Source organism: Parasteatoda tepidariorum, chromosome 10 (assembly GCF_043381705.1).
Source record: "Parasteatoda tepidariorum isolate YZ-2023 chromosome 10, CAS_Ptep_4.0, whole genome shotgun sequence".
NCBI lineage: Eukaryota > Metazoa > Arthropoda > Arachnida > Araneae > Theridiidae > Parasteatoda > Parasteatoda tepidariorum.
In genome coordinates this window covers 10,728,087-10,751,988 of record NC_092213.1, presented here as the reverse complement: position 1 = coordinate 10,751,988, position 23,902 = coordinate 10,728,087, and the positions used below count along the sequence as shown (strand labels likewise).

Sequence of the window (23,902 nt, the reverse complement as noted above, 5' to 3'; positions counted from 1 at the left end):
TTTCGTTTAGAGCAGACCATATATGCCAAAAGTCTGAAGCGCAATACGAAAATAAGTTATGATTGCAAAACAATTGCTTAAAAAATTAACACAACACTGCGGAGCGTGCCATAGATTTTGTTTTGCAGACAAAATTGAACCAAACTTTATAAAGAAAAATTTTATCCCCCCATACTGAGAGCATAGAATATTGATAAGTCCAGCTCTTTGAATACTTAACTAAGAACTATGGAGAACAGCTGAGTGTGGTATGCCATATTAGAAAACAACTTATAGGGCAAACAACAGATTCAGGTATAGCAGAGCATCATCTGTACTAAGATCCAGTGCATGCACATCAGAACCAAGGTGACTGTCAAAAGGTATGTCACCTGTGAACTGATTGTTGAACAACACTACATGTGTGGTTGTGTATGCTGCCTCTCGCGAACTGCCATTTTATCCTTTCTTCTTACCTCAAAATATGTTAGTAGATTTAATCAACATGGATGACATAAATGTATTATGAAAGAATTATTTAAATTAATAGTACAGTACAGTTTATAAATAGTACAAAAATGCAGAACAAAATAACAATAAATAAAAAGAAAGAACTTTTTATCTCTTTTTTTAACCCCAGTAGTGGTTGGTTAAGAGCAGACGATCATGAAAACCCATTAAAAAAAACCTCTGCTGGTGAGCCCCTAAATGCTCAATTTTTATTTATACGCAGGGACCGCACCAAGCCTTGGAGGGCTGGTTTACATTATGTCTGTGAAAGATAGCCCTCGTATTCTATGTATATTCTTTGATTAAGAGGATGCTATACCACAGGAAAAAACTTTCATGGTGAATTCTCTTTAACTTCCATTGTTATTTCAAGATTTTAAATTTAGAGAATAGTGAGTTCAGTCAAACAACAAAGTTTCAACTGCCAAAAAAATGTTTTTGTAACATAAAAATACAAACAAAGGACTGCAGGATAGCTCCACCACTGCATAATTCTGCCATAATTTCTTTGCATTTAGACAATTAGAATTTTATTTTTCGCTTTTGAAACCTCATGGTCTTTTCTAGGTTCATCTGAACTTTAGAATACCGATGAAGGAGAAATAGAATTTGAAATAAAGGGTATAATGTCCTCTTAACATGGAAGAGAAGAAATTTACAAATTTACATTTCTGTTGGATGCAGATATGTGAGCCTTGATAGCTCAAATATAACTCCTTTCTTGTTCTAAATAATCATATTTTGTCTATTAATAGATGAATATGATAAATGTGACTGCTATATAGCTGAATAAAAGAAGTAGAAAATTTATCCTCTACCTTTTCATTTTGTCAACTTCCTTTCTTTCTGATCATTAACTTAAGAGTTAATTTTGTGTAAATCTTTTGAAGTGAGATTTACTGGTAGGGAAAGATATTTTTAAGAATTATCAGAATGTCTTTCTTAAAGCAACTTTTATCTGTAGAGCTTTAGATCTTTTGTTTACAGTCTTTAAAACATTTTGATGTCATAAAACCAATATTTTAACAACATTTTATTTTTTAAATTATGTTAAATTGCATAAGAAAAGCAGAATTCAATATTTGACCATAAAAACTTCCTGCAATCATATGCTTAAAACAATGAAAACAAAGACTATGAGCAATAATATATAATACCAATACAAAAATGCAATTTTTCCAGTTTTTGGCACAGATTTTTCAATGCTACTATTTTATACTTGGTTAAAAATGTTAATTTAGACACCACTAAAAAATTTAAATTACATAATTATGCAGTCAAACCTGCTTTTATCAAGCATGAAGGTACTACAATATTTGCCTGTTTTCAACGAGTTCAACTAAAAGTAGGCTTGTTCTAACTTATTAAAATATTTAGTTTTTAATTAATTTATTTTTTATTTCCATACAAAAAAAAAAACTTTACTGATTTTTTTAGAGAAAACTTAAATTTTTTTTATCAACTTAGTACAAATAACTAAGAATTATTTTTTAAAGCAAGTAATTAATGAATAAATATTAGATTAATCTATAAATTCGCATAATTAAGAGCTTTCCAAAATTGTCTTAAAACTTTTTAGAGCAATCTTTGACAAAAAAATCAATTTCTTATAAGGTTAATACAAAAAAGTTTAAATTAACTTTTTCTTAGAAAGTTTTATAAAATCAAAATAAATTTATAAAGTCTAACAGATGAAACTGGACTTTTCCAAGCAGATTCCATTAAAATTTTTCAGAATTTCTTTTATTTTAGAGAAAAAAAAATTTTAAAAGATAAAAATATATCAACTCAGTGCACTTATATTTCACTCAACATTTTTTTTAAAACTTTTAAATATTTGGTTAAAAATTTTGTTAATTTGATAAAATTTTTTAGAAAAATTTTAATTTCAAAAATTATATTGAAAAAAACAATTTATTAAAAAAAACTTTCTTAGGATAAAACATGAGTAAATTCAAATAATTTTCAGTACAAATAAATTATATTTACTTTTACAAGATAAATAGATAAAAAAAAATTGTCTTTTTATAAAACTTCAAGATTTATTCAAGAATTTTTTTTATTTGATTAAACCTTTTGAAAAAAAATTAATAATTAGAAATATATTAAAAAAGAAAAATCTTTTGTGGGATTAAACATGAGTTAATTTGGATAAATTATTTGCATATTATTATTTTATTAAAAAATTAATTGTGCCTTTTACACAATAAATAGATAAAATGAAGTAAAAGAAAAAATTACACAAAAGCTTTTTGCTTTAATCTCTAAAACTGCAAGCTAAAGATTTTTTCCAGCAATCTATCATCTTTATTTTTCTAGTATTTTAAACTCTGCTCTTAAGGTACTTCATATAACATTAAGATATATGAATTACACCACCTTCACAAATAGTTCTTATTTAAGACAGGTGAATCCATTTGGCAGAAAGCCATCATGATGAGAATAGGGTAAAAAAGAAGGTGTTGAAAAAGAAACTTCTTTCTTGAAAAGAGTTACTCAAGAGGTAAGAAGATGCACAGGTGCAACATAATAGAATCTTTCCCAATATTGTTCTATTTATATGAAGGTTCAGTGTTTGAGAAAAGAAACAATTGAAAGACAAGTATATAGTTAAAAGGACCTCATTTAAACACTCCAGAGTCACTGATTTTTACTAATTTTTGAAAAGTAATTTAATTTAAAATAAATATACACATGCAAAGCTCTAAAAAAAATTTTTTTATCAACATTATAAATTAATAATCTAGATTTTATTTGTTGGAAACGGAAATTAATCATTTTTAAATTAATTAAACAAAATTTCTTAACCAACTAATCAGTGTTAGTTGGATAGAGTTCTGATAAAAAGGAAGAAATTGAATTTTATAAATTTGAAATTAGTTTAGCAGAATTTCTCAACTTACTGCTAATCAATGTTAGTTACCACTGGCTTAAACAATAATTTAAGACTGAATAAAAGAAAGAAATTGAGTTTTGTAAACTGGAAATCAATTAAGCAAAACTACTTAGTACACTACTAATTATGGTCAGTTTGCATTGGCTTGAGTAACAATAATTTTAACTGAAACAATGTCAAAAACTGCATTTGTAAATTTCAAATTGATTTTGCAGAGTTTCTTAACAAAACGTTAATCAGTGCTAGTTTGCACTGGTTTGAATAGCAGTAATTTTTGACTGAAACGAAGAAAGAAATTGAATTTTGCAAATATTCTTAATTTAAAAAAAAATTTAAGTACTATTTTGTACGGTACATAACAACAGAAATTTGTGCTTGAAATCAAAGCAAAATGAAGAATTATTTTTTTATTTGAATGTGAAATAAATACTTAAATTAAGTATTTGAAAATAATATACATCAAATTGATAAAAAAAATACTATTTTTCTTTAACTTTTTTTTAGTTCATAACTGTTATTTAAAATCCTAAAAGTTTATCTGAATTTATTTAACGGTTTTTTATTATACATTGACACAGGATTACCAAATATAATTGCGACTAAATAAAAAAATTTACTAAAAGCTTAGGGAAACAAATTGCCTACTTAACTTATTTAAACTTATTAGATATCACTTTGAAAACCTATCAATAAAAGGTTTAAATTAGTTAGAAATTTTAAAATATAGTACTTTTTGAACAAGATTCATAAATTAATTGAATGTTACTTAAAAAATCTTAAAACATAGCATAAGCAGTGTATTTTGTGGCGTTCTTGAAAGATTTTAAAATAAAAGAATGCTATTATTCATAATTTGAAAGAATGATATTATTTGTAATTTTAAAATAACGATAAGCTCCAATTGATTAATTATAAGCTTAATAGCATTTTAAAGAACTATGAAAATAATAAAAAAGGTAATATTGTATAAAATGATAAGCTTAACTGAAAAAAATTTTCTTAGAGTTTGCAGACATGCCAACTGCTTCATTTTTTGGAAAATTCTTTATTAAACGGTAAAGTATTAATAACTAAATTTTTCTGAACTATTTAAAATTTTTGAAAACATTTTAAAAGCCACACTATGAGATAATAAGAGCAAAGTAGCATTCTATATGAATGATCAAATTATTTTTATGTCGTGGTAGGTAAAATCAGTTTTTTTTTAAATTTATTAAAAGAAGAGCCAAATAATTAGACAAAATTTTGCTACTACTGGAAAAATGCTTTTCACAAAGCAGAGCAAGTTGGCATCTCTAAATCTATATCTATTTTTGAAAAGCAAAATAACAATATTCATTGTTTAATTGTTTTTGCCTAAATCTGTTAATAATTTTTATCAATATAGACTTCTATTACTTGAGTAAATTTATGAATTATTAATAAAAAATACATGATCTGTAAACAAATTATATAATAAATTAAAATAACAGCTCTGCAAAGATATTTTAAATATAAATATATAGATTGGACACTCTACAGTAATTTTAGTTTGGCAGATTATACTTAAATCTACCTAATTAAAATTGCCTGTGCATACTATCTTAGAGAGTAAAGTGAGAACGCTTGTTATAATGCCTCCTTCGGCACAAACAGAAACAGATGCTATAACGTGAAGTCATTATATCATGAGTACACAAAATTATAGTGATTATTTACTCATATTGGGTTCATTTAGGCAAAAATATTATTCTTTGATCCACTTCTTACAAAATTTTTAATTTTTGTTTTAAACATATCATTTACCACAGGTCACGAGTAGCCACTTTCACTAAATAGCACGTGTTCAAAGAATTGATAAAAGAAAATATCAAATAAAAAAGAATCTGATACCAAAGTTTTTTAACTCTGAAAAAAGCCATCTAATATAAAACCCTTCACAAAAAAAGTGAATATAGTTTGAAAATAAGAAAAAATATGATTGTTGAATTTATTCAATCTGTAATAAAGAGAATTACAGTAATTTTCTGGAATTCAAACCAAAAAAAAAAAAAAGAATAAAATTGAAGCTATTATAGCAGAATGAATAGTTCAGTTTAGATGTTTAAATGACCTTTAAAATAACAATGTGCCTATGGCAAGTAGAGCTTCATGCATCCATTGTTATAAATGGAAAGGCCTGTGCAATTAGGGTGGGGGGCAGGTCATACTAAAGTAACTACAAATAAGTAAAAAATACAAATTGAAATAGTAAATTTTATATAAAGAATAAATTTTATATAAATTTATTCTTTATATAAAATTTATTCTTTATATAATCTTTATATAAATTTATTCTTTAATAAAATTAATAATTATACTTTTCAAAAACTTATTCTTTATATAAAAGTAAATTTTATATAAAGAATAAGTTTTTGAAAAATTCATGGTTAAAAAACACTGTTGTCTTTACTTACCTTCTCTGTGATTCACTCAGTATGAATCTGTACAAAATACTTAAAAAGTAGTAAAAAAGGAAATATAAGGATAAATCAGGCCACAGAAGTTTGTAAATACTTCCTCTCCATCTGTTATATAAAAATAAACACAATTCATTTTTTCAACTTATACAGAATATTCTAAAATCACATATTTTTTAAAATTTATAGGAAAATTGAAGCAAAAAATATGCAAATTAGGGGTTACAAATCAATATTTAATTAAAAACAAGTTATCAAAATCTGATGAATAATACTGAACCTAATCATGGGGATGATAGAATATCATCTACATTAGTCTGATTGTTCAATCCAACTTCAGCCAAATGGACTTGATCCCTGTGATTAACCTCAATAACATTTCATCCGATTTTAATGATAGTTTTATATTTTTTGTTTCTTTTGACTTGAATATAGATTTGTACGATCTACAGTGTAATACAGTGTTTGTACTATCAACTATGCTATTCAGAAAAAAAGTCTATATCTTAACACACATTTAAAAGGAGTAACACACTTCTTGATCTACCTGGACAGAAAAAAAAAGAAAAAAAACTTCGAATAAGTAAAAACACGTGAATAAAGTATAACTTCTAAATAAAAGCCACTGATTATAGTCGAAATATCCACCATACTTTTTATCTGACTTAAAATATGTGATGTTGCATACCCAGGAGAACGATAACAGCAATATTACTTTATTTCATAAAAGTCATTGAGCAGCTAATCCAATTTTGGATTTACAGCTACTAATTTTCAACACTATATTCTTGCACATTTAAGCCCAATCCAGAAGACAAGGGAACCAAGTATCGTGTGAAATTTGCCTTCATGGAGGACTCTGTGATAGAGCTAACCCACATTTGCATTACATGGAGAGGAAAATGACAAAAACCTCCCATGGTTAACCTGATGGCAAATGAACTCTAATGCATGATCACTCTACCATGGAGGATATTTTACACCAACACCGTGGTTGATGTAAGCTGAGTGTGGAATTTGTACAGACCAGCCATCGCTGGGATTCAACTCCAGTTCACCTCATTTGAAGACAAACGTTTTATCACCTGAGTCACCATGGCATTAGAAAAAAATAGAATTTCTTCTCCATCATATAGCAAAATTGAGTGTCATAAATCCTGTAACAAAGCTACATACAAAGAAGAAGTCCAACTTACAGAAAGTACAGAAGTACAGAAAGGAGAAGAAGTCCAGCTCTTTGAATGTATAGCTAAATCTGGGAACAGATCAATGTGGTGTGCTATACCAGAAAAACAACTTACAGGGTGAATGACATACTCAAATTTAGCAAAGCATCATATGTACTCAGATCCAGCGGATGCACACAAGAAGCAAAAGTGACAGTCAGGAGATATGTCATCTGAGAACTGGTTGTTGGAGAACTCTACATGTACGCTATCTCTAACCATTGGCCATTTCATTCTTTCTTTCTAAGTCAAAATGTGTTAGCAGATTTAGTTAACAAATATGATAGAAATATATTCTGGGAGAAATATCTTTTAATAGTATAGTACTGTTTATCAATAGTGTAAAAATGTAGAACAAAACAACAATAAATAATAGAACTTTTCTTCACCCAACCCCAGTAGCGTTAGGGAGGAGAGGTTTTCAACCAGTTTTAAAAACCTCTGCTTCTGTGCTACAGATATGGTAATATGGCTACAGGTAAGACTACAGATATGGTAAGATACAAATATAGGTAAACATAATCTAGCTTCTCCCCTTAAGTTGTATCGAGGCTGCCAACAATAATTAAAAAAACTCTCGAAATTTATTGCTGTTTTCATAGAAAATTGGAAGCTCAAGTCGAATTTTACGGCAGAACACTGCCTCTATTTATATTAAAAAGTATTCACAGTAGCTTTTGGATAACAGGGCGCTTATCACGAAAGGTCTGTTCTTTCCCTGAACTTTTATTCTGAAGAAATTATTCTTTGAAAAATCTCCCCAAATTAAAAACTTATATACGTAAAACCTAAAAATGATTTCTTGAAAAAAATAACACTACCTAAATGGGAATTTTCAACTTCCCTTTTGGACTACCCAGGCATCTTAGTTTTTTTTTCTTCCATGATCAGAAATAAAAACCCATTGAATGTGCCATTGATTCTTTTCTTCCTACTTTTGTTTTCCCATTCTCTATTTAGCAAGCTTTTCAATTTACCAATACAGGTTGACATCATCAAAATAAATCAGATGCCAACAGCAAGAGCAATCTTAATTCTAAAACTAATCCATTTAACTTTGCAGTTCGCCAGCCATTTCATGAAGAAAAATAAGTGGTATAAGAAACATTTAAAAAATTTTCCTTTCCAATTCTTATGTGTTTTTTTTCTTTTCAATTGTTAGTTTTAAAAGTTTTTTACTGTTATTTTAAGTATTTATATGTTTTTATGCATCTCTACACAATTTTTGCTAATACCTTTTGCTAATACCAGACTAAAGAAAAAATTATTTTGTTTGCAGTGTTGGCATGGAATATGGCAAAGCTAACTGATCCAATTATAAGCTTATTTCCCTACTTTAGCTTTTAAAAAGACTCTCAGCCTTTATTCAAAAATATATGGTAGTAAATTTTAAATAATACATTTTCAACTACTATCAAATAAATGTTTAAACTTTATTCTAAAATGCTTATCTGGAAGTCAATTTTTAACAAAGTATTAAAAATACTAATGACTAATAATAGAAGGAATAGGAAATTAATGGAAAATAAAAGAAAGAGAAAAAAAAAAGAAAAAAAAATAATAAAACAAACAGAATAATTATATAAAAAAAACTAAAACTTAGTTAGATGTTTCACCATTAAAAAAATAGTTAATACAACTTTCTTTTAAAAAGTTACCTAAATAAAAGTTTCCAAAAGCAGCCAAAACCTCTACTGGTAGCAACTTCTGCACTGTAAGTCACAGTCATCTTTTTTCAGAGTCTTGCAGCTCAATTTTAGACATCTATAATAAAAAATATATTTAAATGGTATTATCAGTTTTAAAAAATTACATTTTTATAACTAATTTCATGAAAATACAATTAGAAAAACACACATAAAAATATGAATTAAAAACTAATTGAATGCATAAAAATAAATTTGATACATTTTTATAAATTCAGGAAGAATAAAACATTTTTAGAAATAAAACATGGACAGTAAAGTAATTGCGTCAATAAAGACTGCCACATATAAAATATTTAAATTAAAAACACTAATTTTTAATTATTTAAGAAGAGCGAGTAACAGTTATTATACCAAAAAGTAGGGGACAAGATTTTATTTTGAGATGAGACTTAGTGTTTTAGTCCTTCGGGGTACAGGATACCAAATATAAAGTACATAAAAGTTAGGAAACAGGATAGTCATCTGAATTTATTCTTTGATTTTTATAAAAATTAAATTCCTAGTCTTTAATTTTTATAAAAATTAAATGTCATAATTAAAAAAAAGTCTCTCATCGAATTTGGTTTATGCTAAATGCTATTGCCACAACACTACTGCCTGGTTTTTGTTCCTACAATAAATTAAAAAATACGCACGCAAGGTGGCCATAACTTTTACTTTTTAAGTTTGGCAAAGCCTGAGACATTACTTTAGTTAATTTGGAGACCATTTGGTACAGGTACAGAAATCTGTCCAATTTAGCTATGGGAAGTATTCCGTATCGTGATTGTGGCAGAATAATCACCAAATCTTGGCAACTTTCGGGCAGTGGCCTACAAGAAACGAAAAAAAAAAAAAACATCACAGAATGGTACAATTTAGGAAGGTATAACTCTCAGCCATCCCAGGCAAACATCTATATGTTTCTTTTCAAAAAATTTGCAAGCTTAAAATTTATTTAGCACCTTGGCGATTGTAGTTGGCATGACAGATCACGATACGGAAATATCGCCTTAGCTATAAACACTAATTTGAGAAAATTGTGTAGATAAATGCAACTGTAACTGTGTAGATAAATTATGTAACTTAGATCTGTGTTTTGTAACTATTAGTGCTGTCTTCGTCAAATGAGAACTATCAGTGTGTCAAATCTGATTCTGCAAATGCATGTAAAAACAAATTAACTTACGAATTATTACTTAAAGAAAATGAAGGTATTATTAAATTATTTTTATTTTAAACTCTTATAAATAAATTATATTCATAAGAGAATATATTTTGACATTACAGTTTCGATTATTACTATTGTTTGAATAGCTAAATAATTTTTATTTTTACAGCAAGAGAACTTTTCAATAAAAGATCATATGAATTCAGATTTTTTTTTCATTTTTCCCATCTTTAAAAAACAATTTCTTGTTGGAAAAAGAATTGAATTCTTTGCAGCAGCTTCAGCACAAAAACTGATTACTTGGAAATTAAATTTTGTTGATATCACAAACATTTTGAATCTTTATATAAAAATATAAAAATTAATAACAGTGATATATTTTTTTATAAAACATACAGATAATACTAATTTGTCACAAACTGTAAAGCATAAAAAAATTACATTATACTTATTTAATAAAAAAAAAGAAAATAAATATTTAAACTAAACAACTTTAATTATTAACTTTGAAACTGTACATCTTTAAAGTAAAATTGTAAACAGAAAAGTGACATAAAAATCGAATTACAGTTGAAGATTTTCAAGTTTGCTTACAAATTCAAACGTCAAGACATTGTCAACGTCCAGAAACTGTGTTCACTCCAATCTCCAGCGGATTTGTAAACAATTCACCATGACCGGAACTTCAACCAAAATATCGAAACTGCAGCAGACGAGAATGTTGAGTTGTTTGCACTAAGGAAGAAATTAGAGTTAAGTTGTTTATCATGATTCTCTGAAGTGTCATTTTTACTGTATGCAGAACAAATTACGTATGTTAAGTAGGAGATAGAGCGGAAACCTGATTGGCGAGTTTTTAATGGACAAATATATTTCACCAATCAGATACCAAAAGTTTTTATATCCAGCGTAAATGCTCCCTGAATGTCTCCTGCCCTTAGTATGACAAAGTTTCTAGCTGAGTAACTTCACAAAGATTTCTTCAGTTTTAAATAAATTAACACAAGAAGAATGTTATTTAAGGTATTCAAAGCTTTTTTTAACCAATTTAAATCAAATGTTAAAGAAATTTTTGATTTTTACACTGGATGAGTCATGTTGGCAACGTAACATTCATTATTGATGTTTATGGAAGCAATCATTTTTTGATAAATTGAAATTCTAGTTATTTGTGACAATTGTGAATGCTTTTAATGTGCCTTCTTTATAACGTTTTAGTTCTTTAAATATTTTATTTATTAAAGTTTTAAACAAGATATAATTAGAATAAGAAATTTGGTTGATATTATTTTCGTAACTTAGCAGAAAGTTGTTTATTAGATTAGTTTCGAAGCCCATCTCTAAGTACGTAACTACTTTTCGAAGTTCCTATAAAAAAAATAAAAAAAACTTTACCACAATTTACTATAAATTAGTTTGATATGAAACTTTTCATTGTTTAAAGAAAAAGGATATTTGTGCATTTTTCTGTTCTTTTAGTATTTTCAATTAGTTACTTTGAATTGCTCATTGAAATAGCTATAATTAGTTGTGACTTATGTTTATTAAGTCCCGCAGTAGACTGGTCGTAAAGGCACAGTTCCCAGTAAAATATCGAAGTCACGTATCTCTGGCTGCTGTCAGTGAGCGAGTGTGTGACCACTTTGATCAGCTTGCGTAAGGATCGAGGGTAAAGTGTTCTACCATAAAGTGCTCGACATCCCGTAGGTCGTCTAGCTACCAAAGGGGAGGGGGAGAGATTTCAATATCTTGATCTGTGGCAGAATAATTGCAGTCTTGGTAACCCTGCAAGAAACTAGAGAAACCAATTTGATGGATATAACCCCCATTTTAAATTTTTCACAAATTTTTAAATAAAAACAAATTTTCCCTCAAAAGTTGTGTATTAAATAAAATATAACTTGTAAATTTTTCAGTAATATTTTCGTTCTGCTCAAAATTTTAGGAAATCACTGACTTTTTATAACTTCTCAGAAGAAAAATACCTTGCAGATTTTGTTTAATTACTACTAATATATTACTCATGAATATGTTTACATATTTTTCTGGTTCATTTTCCTCCTTACTCAGTAACACACTCTGCTGGATTTTCTTTACTTTTTTTCATAGTAATAATACTATTGCATGGCTTACAAAATTATAACTATTGTAAACTAGAAAGTTAACCACAGCTTTACAACGTGAATTTTTGGTCTACTGGTCAATAAACAGCTTTTGGGAGGTAGCGCTTTTTGATTTATCAAAAACCTTTTATTTCTCTCCACCGTAATTTTGAAAAGAATATGGAAGTTGAATTTCAAGCAAAATATCTCTTGGCATATAAAGTAATTTTTTATTTTAAGATTACAGATTATCTTGTTTTTGAGCACTACAGGATTGCAGGCAGAAGTTGCTTTAATTTATCTTAATACAGACATTCATTACACCATTAACAGATTTGTGGCTTATCAATGTTTAATACTTAGTAATTTTGAACCCAACCCAGGTAACAAGGGAACTCATGAATCAAGGAGTAGAGCTAGGCTCATCTTCATGGAGGCGTCTTAAGTTAAACTATAACATATTTGCCTAGCACAAAGAGAAAAATATCAGAACCTTACATGTTTAACTCAAGAGCAGGATGACTCTAACCCATAATCCATCTACTATTGAGGATACTTATATTATCTGTAAAGTGGTAAAAAAAAAAAAAACTTTTATCTCTCACATCTAACAGCCCACCTCTATCAGATTTTTGACTTCATCAATGATCCAGACCCAAAAGATCTTCTGGATCTCAAGTGTACCAGTTTTTCAATAACTTATATCTGATCACTGATTATTATCATTATAACTTATGCAATATATTTTTTTAAATGTTATTTTTTGATTTATATTGCAGTAGACATGGCACTTGAATTCTTGTTTGGGCGTCGGAAGACACCCGAAGAGATGCTCAGACAAAATCAGAGGGCTTTGAACAAAGCGATGCGGGATTTGGATAGAGAAAGATCTAAAATGGAACAACAGGAGAAGAAGATTATAAATGACATTAAGAAGATGGCTAAGGAAAATCAGATGGTAATTATAAACTTCTTGTGTGTGAAAAAAATTTATATAGATACTGTATGTTCTCTTTATAAGGTTATTCTAATTTATATCTTCTTTTGTGAATTGAAAAAAATATTTAACAAATTTTATATTTGTAAAAAAATTTACTAATTTACTTCTCCTAAGGAAACAAAGATTAAAATTTTTGCATATTCATTTCATTTTGCATATTCATTTGATTAACAAAACACCACCATACTTCCATTTTAAGTCACAAAAAAACATTTCATAAAAAAATAATAAAAACATTCCACATAAATTTCCCGAAAAAATGGCAGTTGCGAACTCACAGGATTTTTACCGAGGGGTGTCGTGCCAGAGAGCGTTTGTCCATGCTCAAAACTTGAAAACATTTTTTTAGATATAGGTCTAACTGCATGCCTCTTAATGCTTTAATTGAACTTTGCTTCTAGGCTTTTCTACTTTCTCTCTTTATAAAATTGATAATTAATTTATTATCGATTCAGCTGTTAGAGCGTTCGCCTTCCAATCGGGTTAACCAAGAAAGTTTGAATTGCTGTGGTACGGTTGGTACGAATTCTGCACATGACTCGCAGAACCAAAGTGCTGACATAAAGCATCCTCAGTGGTAGACGAATCATGGATTAGAGTCCCCTTGCTATCTGGCTAACCGTGGGAGGTTTTCCTCTTCTTGCAGTGTTTTCATCATAGAAAAAAAATGGGTGAGAATTTCTCACCCTTTCTCAAAAACAGGGTGAGATTTCAAAAAGTTAAGTGAGATTTGTAAAAACTAAAAGAACACAGAAACTCTTGAAAAAAAAAATCATTTCTTTAATTATAATACATTTTTAACGTCTTCTATTTCTTAAAGCATTGACTATTTTTGGTGCATCATCATAGAAGATTTTGCCTTTACAAGGTATTTGTCCATCTTACATAGGTGCATAAAAAATTTGAGCGTCTTACATGAAGAAACCTTACCTTCGATAAACACGTGGTTGCAGGGAAATGTGTTCTGAAAGGGGTTCCATGGTTGTGTTCTGTTGTTTGAAAAGATTCTGAAAAATACTGGTAAATAGGGAAGCTAGATAATGGGGCAGATGTTGAAAATAATGAAAGATCCAGGAAGAAAAGTGAAATGGATTTTATTCTAAATGGTGTAATTCGAAGCTTTTTCCAAAATGCGAGAAATTCGCAAATTTTGAAATTGATTTATAGAATGCGCGAATTTCTCGGTGTAATAATTTTTTAATGCGAGAAAAAAAATATGCGAGATTCTCGCGCTCTCACACTATAGTGAAAACACTGTCTTATAACATAAATGTAGGTTAGTCCCGTTAAAAAAAGTCCTCCATGAAAGCAAATTTCTTCCAATACTTGATCCATTAGTTACCTAGTCTTCTGGATTAAGTTCAAAATTACAAGGCTACGGAGTTGACTAAATGCAAGCTCAAAATTGGGTCGGCTGCTCAAAGACTATTATAAAGTAAAATATTTTTTTTTAAATGCCAATATAGGTAAAAGTACAGTTTAAAAGAATACTTTAAAGGAGAAGTGCCTTTGAAAAAATAATCCGGTTTGAGGCAGCCGCTTTTGTTAATTAACATACATCATCTAGATAAATGCAAAAACGACAATTTTTTTCACTTATCAATGAACTATCTAGAAATATTGCAATTCACAAAAAGAATGAATGAAATTTTCAATCAACAAGAGTGTGTATGAAATTTACCAAGATTTTGTATGCATTCTTGTAACATCATAAATGCAAGGGGAGCTTCAAGTTGATTTTCCCATGAAAAGTGCAAAAATACTCTTGTAATTAGAATGAATAATCCACATTTTGCTGACTTTTTGTCCATCGATCACAACCACCTTACATTAGAATCTAGGCATTGGTTGTATTTATCATTTAAACTAAGACAAATGTAGCGTGTGAAGTATTAATGTCAATAAGTTGTATGATTAGTGTTTTAAGGTGCTGTGAAAAATTTTATTCATTTTTGACTGCTGAAATGTCCATTGTATTTTATAGGATGCTGTAAAAATAATGGCCAGAGATCTTGTCAGAACAAGACGCTATGTTAAGAAATTCATCCTCATGAGAGCTAACATACAGGCAGTTTCTCTCAAAATACAGACCCTCCGATCTCAGAATGCTATGGCCACTGCTATGAAAGGTGTGACCAGAGCAATGCAGAATATGAACAAACAAGTAATGATATTGATTTTTACTCATTTACATGTGTGACATTTCTGAAGTGTCTTTTAGAATTATTTTAAAATTGTCAGTACACAGTTTTCAGTGAGTATGCGACAGAAGAAATATTTGTGTAACGGAAGGGTGGGCAAAAGTGGCACATTGCTTCATCTTTCATCAAATATTTGTTTGCCAGCATTTCCTTGCGTTTTTTATTGATACTAATTTTTGAAAAAATTTTGCTTAAATTCCTTTTAAAAGGAAATCAAGCTTGAATCAAAGAGCATGGTTGAAAACCTTGGATTGGGTAAGCATTTACTGCTGCTTTTGCCCTTGGGGTAAAATATAACCCTTGTTTCAATTCGTTTACTTTCAAACTAACAAAATTTACCAGTTAGTGTGAGTTCATGGCCTTCCACTTTCTACCAGAAAGGTTGGGAATTGAAATTCCAGCTGGGATTTCCAACTAATTTGTATGTTCGATTCAATTTTTAAATAATTTTTTTTTAAATTTAAATTTTTAAAAACAAAAAAAAATCGGTATTTAATAAGCAAAATACAATGGTTTATTTTTTTTAAAAAATTGTACTTTAAAATTTCTCAATTATCTACCTAAATTTTTTTTAAAATTTTGTAATAAAAAAAATTAAGTGTTTTTTTAAATATTTTAATTATAAAAATTTAAACAAATGTATATTGTTATACTTGTTAAGAAAAGAAATGAATTGAAAAGCACTATTTGTAACTTAACTATAAAATCATTTAATTGTAAATACAAATTTAATTGATAATATGTAATGATTATAATTGCAAGTAGAAAAAAGTTCCAAAGAAGATTGATGTACAAGTGGGTTTTCAATATAAAAAATTTAAATACAAATATACAGGAGTGAAATGAAGAGTACCATGAAGGAAATAATATGAAATGAATATATACAAAAAATAAATTGAAATGAATAAATTAAATATTTTTAAAATAGTCCATATAATTTATTTAAAAAATAAAAAAAAAATAATTTTTTTTCTTCTTTTTTTTGCTTTTAAAAGTTTAAATATTTTAAAAGAATTAATTTAAGAAATATAATTTCTGATATGCACAAAATTATTAATTTTTATTGGTGAAAAATTAAGACCAAAAAGATTTCACATTTTAAACAATATTTAGTTAAATCTTAGCATTTCAAAAATCTACGTATTTGGAAGAAAAAAAATATTAATTAATAATTCGTGGATATTTGCGTTATCAAAAACTTGCAATGATACTTATGAGTATCCAATTATTTCAGAATATGTTGCGGTGTAATTATATTTTAGATAATCTCTTTTGAGCACCAAAGTTAAATTCAAATTTCTTTTTTGATAAGAAAGGACTTATAAACAAAACCTGTTTAGAATTACTAATTTGAAAATTCAAAAAGTGTTAGAGCTTGTAAAAAGTTTTAAAAATTTATTTCACAGAACACATTTTTCACTATACAATATATTAAAAATTATGTGCTACTCAGTTTTTTTTTTTTTTTTTTTTTTTTTTTTTTTTTTTTTTNTTTTTAATATTGGATAACTTATTTATTTCTGTTAATTATAGTTCATAATAATAGCTCCTCAGACAGTTAAGCTTTTTGGTGTTATACAGTTAAGCTTTTATACTTGTCTCTTTTTCTCTGATGCATCATACTGATCTTTAATTCTTTTTTGTCCCCTTTCAGAGATGCCAACTTGCTCTGGACAGTGAATAAATATTTTTGAGTGGTAGTCTTTTATTGTATGTTTCTTGATTTAATAAATTTGATTTATAGGGTTTTTACTTACCGCTACTTCTTAATAATTCAAATGCTCTTATGATAAACTATTTTGTTATAATTAAGCAGTGTTGAGCCTTTTAAAATGTTAGCAAAATTAACTGAAAATCTGCAAGTTTTAGTTGGTACTTCTCTACTTTTTCTAAAAAATTATTTTGTCAATTCTGAAGCAGTTGGCATTTCTACATTTTGTCTGACTTTGATATAACACTGTTTGTTTTCTTTGCATTGAGTGCATAATAGCCTACTGAACAAAAAAAAAATTTTGGAACCTTTGTGCCATACACTAATTTAATCATACTCAAGAAATTTTGAAACATGAATGTAGTCTATTTATAGATAAATAATGTCTTATTGTATTTCCAAAGAATATTTTGTAATAGCATAAGATATTATAATTTCATAGTCTAGGGCAGGGGTCGGCAACCTGTTTGTCCTCAAGGGCGCAATACTAAATTTGAAAATCACCGAGGGCGCATATTTTACAGATAATCATGCACAATCCTAAACTCAACTGACTACTTGCTGTATATCGCCGTTTGACAAGAGTTAAGTAAATCGCTCTTACTATCATACATTTACATTAGTCCAGCCAAGGCGCATTAAAAATCGATCGGGGGCGCCGCGTTGCCTACCCCTGGTCTAGGGGTTCTTAAACTTTTCCAAGTTGCAGCACCTTAATAAAATTTATAAGATTAATTGATTGAGCACCTTAATAAGATCAATTGCCTCATGTTTAAATATTCTTATGACATTTGTCTACTGTTTAATATTTGTATATATATATATATATATATATATATATATAATGTCCATTCAATATGCCTGAAATTGTGAAACAGAAACTCTGAAGAGTTGATCATATAAGAAAAATAAATTACCATCTACATTTGTATTGTGAAATGTAAATCGTATTGTAAATTTGCTTAATGGGACGGCTGAGCTTGCTGCTCATTACATAACTTTTCAAATCTAGGAACAATACTTAATATAGTTACAGAGTTCTTCAGAATGAGCTTGCTGCTCATTACATAACTTTTCAAATCTAGGAACAATACTTAATATAGTTACAGAGTTCTTCCTAGGAATAAAAAGGGGCGGGGGGTGCATCATTGCAGAAAAGGGCACATAGACACTCAAAATATGTAATATCGTAAAAATTATCAAAATATGTAATAACGGAATTTGATCTTCAACAATATTTGTATTTCAAGAAGTAAAACTCATTTTCAAAATAAGAGAAACATTTATAGTTTATGAAAAATATATAAAGACCATCCTAAAAGACAATCACTATGTACACATTTTTTCAAAAAAAGTAAATTGAAAAAATAATTATCAAATTGAAAAATTTTTTCTATAATTTAAACTTAAAATTATTAGACAATAAACATTTAAACGTGCTTTTAAAAAAGGGGGGGCTTTGCATTCGTGTACTGACGGTGTAATTGTTCATCAATAAAACATAATTTTTTGCTCATTTAAAATTTATTTTATTTAGAATTTTTTAGATTAATATTATATTTTATAAATTTTTTCTTTCTCTGCTTTCCTTATTTATTTAAATAATTTATTTATTTGGGCAGTTTTTCATTTAATTTTAATGAATTCTAATCCTCAATCATCATGGGGTATGCCTGACATTGTATTAATTAATATTTGTATTAATTAATTAACTAATTATTTTTAGGGTGTTATAGATGGCAATTAATAACTTTTGATGAGTGCCATAACATAAACTACACTATTGTAAAGATCAATATTTTTTCTCAAGTTTGTCTACCATATAAATTTTTTGGACCACTAAGTTTCTATTGCTGGTGTGTACCCTATTGATTATATAAAAAGAATAATTACAAGAAATAGGAGTAAAGAGTCAATAAAAATTTTGTTTGCTTCATAATTGCTATTTTTTTTTTGTTGCTTTAATTATGAGGCAGGTGAATTTTTTTATTGGCACTGAGATCTTAAGCAAAGAATATACATAGGGGAAGAAGGCTAGCTTCCATAGTCTTAATGTAAATCAATACCCCAAGTTTTGGTGTGGTGCCTGTGTATAAATAAAAAAACAAACAACACAGCAACTGAAGTTCTTGAAATGGTTTCCAGCCTCCTCTCCTCCATACCGCTACAGGGGTTGGGGAGAAGAAGAAAAGTTTTCCCTTTTTGTTTATTATTGGTTTCTTCTGCATTTTTACACTATTGATAAACGGTACCATGCTGTCAATAAAGCTATTTGTGCTGCTATTTATATCAACTATGTTGATTGGATTTGCTGCGACATTTTGACATAGAAGGAAAGAATAAAACAGCGGTTGTCAGAAGGCAGCGTATCCAACCATACGTTTAGAGTTGCCCAACAACCGGTTCACAGGTGACGTACCTCCTGACAGTCACTTTGCTTCTTATGCGCATGCCCTGGATCTTAGTACATATATTAAATCTGAATGTGTTGTTCACCCTGTAAGTTGTTTTACTGGTATGGCATACCGAACCGAGCAGTTCTCCTTGTTAGTTACATATTCTAAGAGCTGGACTTCTCCTTTCTATATTCTTTGTCTTAAGTTGAGTTTGTCTTTTCTGTAATATATCTTTTTAAAAATAATTCATTTTGATTCAACATTGAAATAAAGCATATACTTTATTTTTGAAAAAATTCCGATGGTCTGAGTTTTTTTCCAAACTTTTTTCTCAGTACTCTGTAATTGAGAGAAACTAACATTCTAGTTGCTATTGTAAGTACAGTTGTTGTTACTTTTGCATTGATGGTTACACTTTTCTAGTTTGAAACTCATTTTGTTTTTTATGCCTGTATCAAGTATGTAAATGGTGCATCTTAGCTTAATTAATTCTTTTACTTTTTTGTTTAATGTTTAGCTTAACCTACCTCAAATCCAGAAGATAATGCAGGAATTTGAGAAGCAGAGTGAGATTATGGACATGAAAGAAGAAATGATTAATGACACCATTGATGATGCAATGGGTGAAGATGAGGATGAAGAAGAAAGGTATACTTCTTTCTTATCTTGCTACATTAATTCCACTTGTAGCTAAGTATTCAAATCAAGGTTATACATCTTAAAACTATTTTTAAATCATTATCAGGGCTGATTGTATTCCGGGCTTTTTGTATCATCCTTCCAGTTCTAAAAATTAGAAGCAGGGCATAGGATTCTTCTCGGAATATAGCGGAATTCCAGGATTCTCAAGAACATGCATTCTCGAACATTTGCTAATCAGAAACTAATAATCTGACGAAATTTTTATGGAATTCCTCAATCTAAACTTTAACTTTTGAAACTTTTGCTAATTCCTGCTAACGAGAGTCTTACTAACACGTGATTCTTCCGCCAATTGATGCTTTTGGTTTGGTCGATTTTCGCCATTTTGAATTTTTGGAACTACAACAGAACCCACTAATATCGCCATTTCTATTTGTCTAATTTAAAAGTTGCGATTCGTGTTCATGTAATTTGAAAATTGTACATCGTGATTCGAATTCCAGCGATTAAAAAACCAATGTCAGGATTCTTGCAAGAACTAAGATTTTTCCTAAATTAGTTACCATAAAAGTGTGATATTCCTGATTGGTAGGTAATTTAATTAAAAATATTATTTGAAAAAATTACTTTAAATACAAAACATGTATGGTATATAAAATGATATCTTGATATCGATTTTTTGCACTTAAAATTTTCAGGGTTTTTCATTTTGCATCACAATTACTCCTGCATTATTTATCTAAGAAGTTAATTTCAGAATATAATATTCATTTGAAACAGTTTTAAATTTTATATTAAAAATTTTTTGTTTTCCAACATACCATACTTAATTAGGGGGCCATATTGTGGGTTTCCATAACTGGCCTATAATTATTTCCTCTCGTAGGGTACACTAGTACCCTGTAATATAATACGGGACCCAGTTTGAATATTATGGGTCAATAGTAAGGGGAGATATAGGGCCATGTAGTAATACAGATAATCAAATCAAAATATTCTAGTGATCTATCCTTTTTATTTATTGACATTTTGTTCTTTTTGAAACAATCTCTGTTTGTAATACCTTTTAATATGTATTGCAAATCGATATTACTTTCCAATCCCCCTAATATAATCATCAACTAAATGTGCTTTAATTGTTAACCGATGACCCAAATATTTTATTTGATGAAGGGCTTTTTTTAAAAAAAAATTTTTTTTTGATGTTTCTTAATAAATTAAGTTCAAGTAACTTAACTAAATCATGCATTTTAACTTAGTGTTTGGTTTATTTTTCAGTGACGCCATTGTTGCCCAAGTGTTTGATGAACTTGGCCTTGATACTAGCAACTTATTGAAAGATCTCCCAAGTACAGGTGGATCATTGAGCGTCGGTGTTTCAACCAATAAGCAGCCAGCTGCGGTGGCCGACGTGGATGCCGATCTCCAGGCTCGTCTAGAAAATCTTAGGAGAGAATGATGAGGAGAGAGTTGATTGTTCTATTTTTGTACAATAAAAGTTCTAAATATTGATAAAGAAAATAATTATTTTAATTTGGAGCATCAATGTATGTTTACATTCAACACAGTTTTTTTTCCCTTGTGAATTTGAAAGTATTTATGTAAAGTTAGAGCTTGTATAATATTTTATTTCTTTTATTATCATTATTATTTTGATTTCTTTTCAATAACCTTTATTTTGCTATCGAAAAATACTGTTATGTTTATGGATATTTCTATTATTACTTGTCTTCAAATTAAAAATGCTGAATTTCTTTTAATATTATCTAATATTTTAAGAAAATCTGAACTTTTTAAATTTTCCATGGATTTAAATTAATTTAAACAAAATGAGTATTTCTGAAATAAATATGGTTTATGATTGATCTACTTATGATTATTCTTATGATCTTATCCATATGATTGATCTACATGTACAATCCTTGTACGTGTGGATCATGTACACGTTGATTAACGTAATCTTTGGAGCAATATTTTTCTTTAACAATGTTATTGCAGAGGTTGTATAAGTTTTTATAACTTGTAATTTCTTGAATTTAATGAACAATGGGCAACAAGTTTGTTTTTAAACTATAAACTAATAATTTTAAGATATGATTAAGGAAGAATCAATATTTCGGTTGTATCAACTATTTTAGATATTGTTTTGCAAACGAAGAAAATATCTGGGGAGAGGGACATTTTCCTTTGCAGTAAAACAATCCCCAGTCTAATTTCAGGGTCAATACTTGAATTAACGTTAACTTATCTTTAAAAAAATCGTTTGTTCAGATTGAATTGCTTATTACGCAAGCAATATTTGTTATGAAATGTTTTAGAATATACAATTTATGGCCTTTGTGACATTTTTGCTATGCAAACAGAATCATCCATTCAGTTTCTAGAATGGTGCTAAAAAAGCAAAGGTTTATTCTCACTGTGATGTGACTATTTTGCATTGAAATTACTTTTTATTTAAAATGCATCCTAATTAATGTTTTATTTAGTTTTTTGTGAGTGTGTGGAAGAAAATATTTTGACTTAAACTCTTAGTGGAAAATACTTGTTATTGTAGATTTATGTACAGTAAAAAATAAATTGTTTTTATAATTATTGTATTCTTGTTATGTTGAGATTTCATATATATATATGTTACGCTTTAAAAGCATAAACATTGTAGATTCGTAGTGTGGCCAGTGCTTATTGAAAAAGATACAGGAACATGGAGAAATAATACAATGTTATTAAAGTAAGATGCCGGAGCCCCAAAAATGAGAGCATGACATGCTGGTGGATAGACAGAGAAGAGCCAATTGACCTTGGAAAGAGGGTTTTTATATCTTTCTGGACAATATATTTAAGTATTAATATGTCTTAGTAACGTGGGACTGATCAATTTCCCAAGCTACTGAAGACACATCATCACATTTTCTGAGATAAATATTATGTAATGTTAAAAGAATTATATATATAAATTTAAAGATTCATCAAACTTAGTTGACTTCATCATCAAAACTTCATAGAGCTATGCAGAAGATTTCAAAAAGCAAACTTTCATCATCGGGTTGATCAAATTTTTATACATGTTTTGGGTGTTAACCTCTTGAAATGGAGCCATTTTTAAATTGTTTGTTTTTTATCTTTTTATTTATGTTATTAGTTTTAATATTCAAATTATGTCTTTTTTTCTTCTTCCAAATTAAAATAATTTTTCTAAATGCAAAAAAGTAGTAAGTAATTTAAATAATAGAAGGAATTGAATACATCTATTGTGCTTGTAATAGGTGTAAGACTTTCTTTTTTTTTCCTGAGAGTTGTAAAAGATACATTCCTTAGCAGTGTCACCTTTCATATATTTCACAAAAATTGTGAATTGACAATTTGTTTGATTATTTGTTTCTTCCTCTGAGCGATAACATTGGGCCGAGCTCTAATAAACTTTCCAGTTCGACTGATTTCTATAATCAAATGTAATATCACCTCACAAAACAAATTGAAAGATAAAGGCATTTTAATTTTTTATAAATGTGTCAATTTTTTGTCTGCCTCTTTGTTGACCCTAGGGCAGTCGTGTCTTTATTCAAATTTCCATCTTGTAATATACTGTGTGCAAAAAAAGGAATGAATAACTTTTGATCTGATGATCGGATCTACATGTTCTAGGACTCGATCTCAATGGCTCGTAGCGATGACGTCAAATATGCTAATTACAGTAGAGTCACGATTATCCAAGTTTCCGCTTTAACCAAGGTATCAAATATTTCAAGAATTTTTTTTTTGTTCTAGTTTATTTTTAAAACTACCAAAAAAAATTCTATCTTCCAAACATTCACGAAAACAAGCTTTCGGACAACACCAAATTACCGATGAAATTATTGTTAATATCGTCAATAATGAAAATTAATCTAGCGAAGAAAATGACGAAAATCAACATATTAAAATCTCTCATACAGATGGACTAAA

At 28.5% G+C, this 23,902-nt stretch overlaps 2 protein-coding genes across 4 annotated transcripts in view; one reads left to right on the top strand and one right to left on the bottom strand.

Annotated features, from left to right (window-relative positions):
* LOC107450043 (uncharacterized) overlaps positions 1 to 10,645 on the bottom strand; it is a 36,524-nt gene extending 25,879 nt beyond the window's left edge. The window contains exons 1-3 of one of the 2 annotated variants that reach the window (XM_043049816.2): positions 10,503 to 10,645; positions 8,708 to 8,813; positions 5,821 to 5,931 (exon numbers count right to left, since the gene is read on the bottom strand). In XM_043049816.2, the coding sequence (XP_042905750.1) occupies positions 5,821 to 5,931; positions 8,708 to 8,778 (182 nt within the window). In that variant the 5' untranslated portion in view covers positions 8,779 to 8,813; positions 10,503 to 10,645. Of the gene's footprint in view, positions 1 to 5,820; positions 5,932 to 8,707; positions 8,814 to 10,476 lie in introns of both variants that reach the window. The other variant, XM_043049817.2, reaches the window with a different exon arrangement.
* A 157-nt stretch (positions 10,646 to 10,802) lies between these two features.
* On the top strand, positions 10,803 to 22,555 carry LOC107454148 (vacuolar protein sorting 2). Of its 2 annotated transcripts, none has more exons than XM_043049820.2 (5): positions 10,803 to 10,931; positions 12,790 to 12,968; positions 14,995 to 15,174; positions 19,836 to 19,966; positions 21,239 to 22,555. In XM_043049820.2, the coding sequence occupies exons 2-5, from the start codon at positions 12,795 to 12,797 to the stop codon at positions 21,417 to 21,419; spliced, it is 666 nt and encodes a 221-aa protein (XP_042905754.1). In that variant the 5' UTR covers positions 10,803 to 10,931; positions 12,790 to 12,794; the 3' UTR covers positions 21,420 to 22,555. The 2 variants fall into 2 exon arrangements, with proteins under 2 accessions (XP_042905754.1, XP_042905753.1); XM_043049819.2 differs by lacking the exon at positions 10,803 to 10,931 and adding an exon at positions 11,001 to 11,252.
* Positions 22,556 to 23,902: the final 1,347 nt, after the last annotated feature.

Excerpts from the sequence above, each read along its gene's own strand:
- LOC107454148 (XM_043049820.2), top strand. The coding sequence starts at position 12,795 with ATGGCACTTGAATTCTTGTTTGGGCGTCGGAAGACACCCGAAGAGATG. Across the intron at positions 12,969-14,994 it reads TGGCTAAGGAAAATCAGATG|GATGCTGTAAAAATAATGGC; the intron begins GTAATTATAAAC and ends TGTATTTTATAG. Across the intron at positions 15,175-19,835 it reads TGCAGAATATGAACAAACAA|CTTAACCTACCTCAAATCCA; the intron begins GTAATGATATTG and ends TTTAATGTTTAG.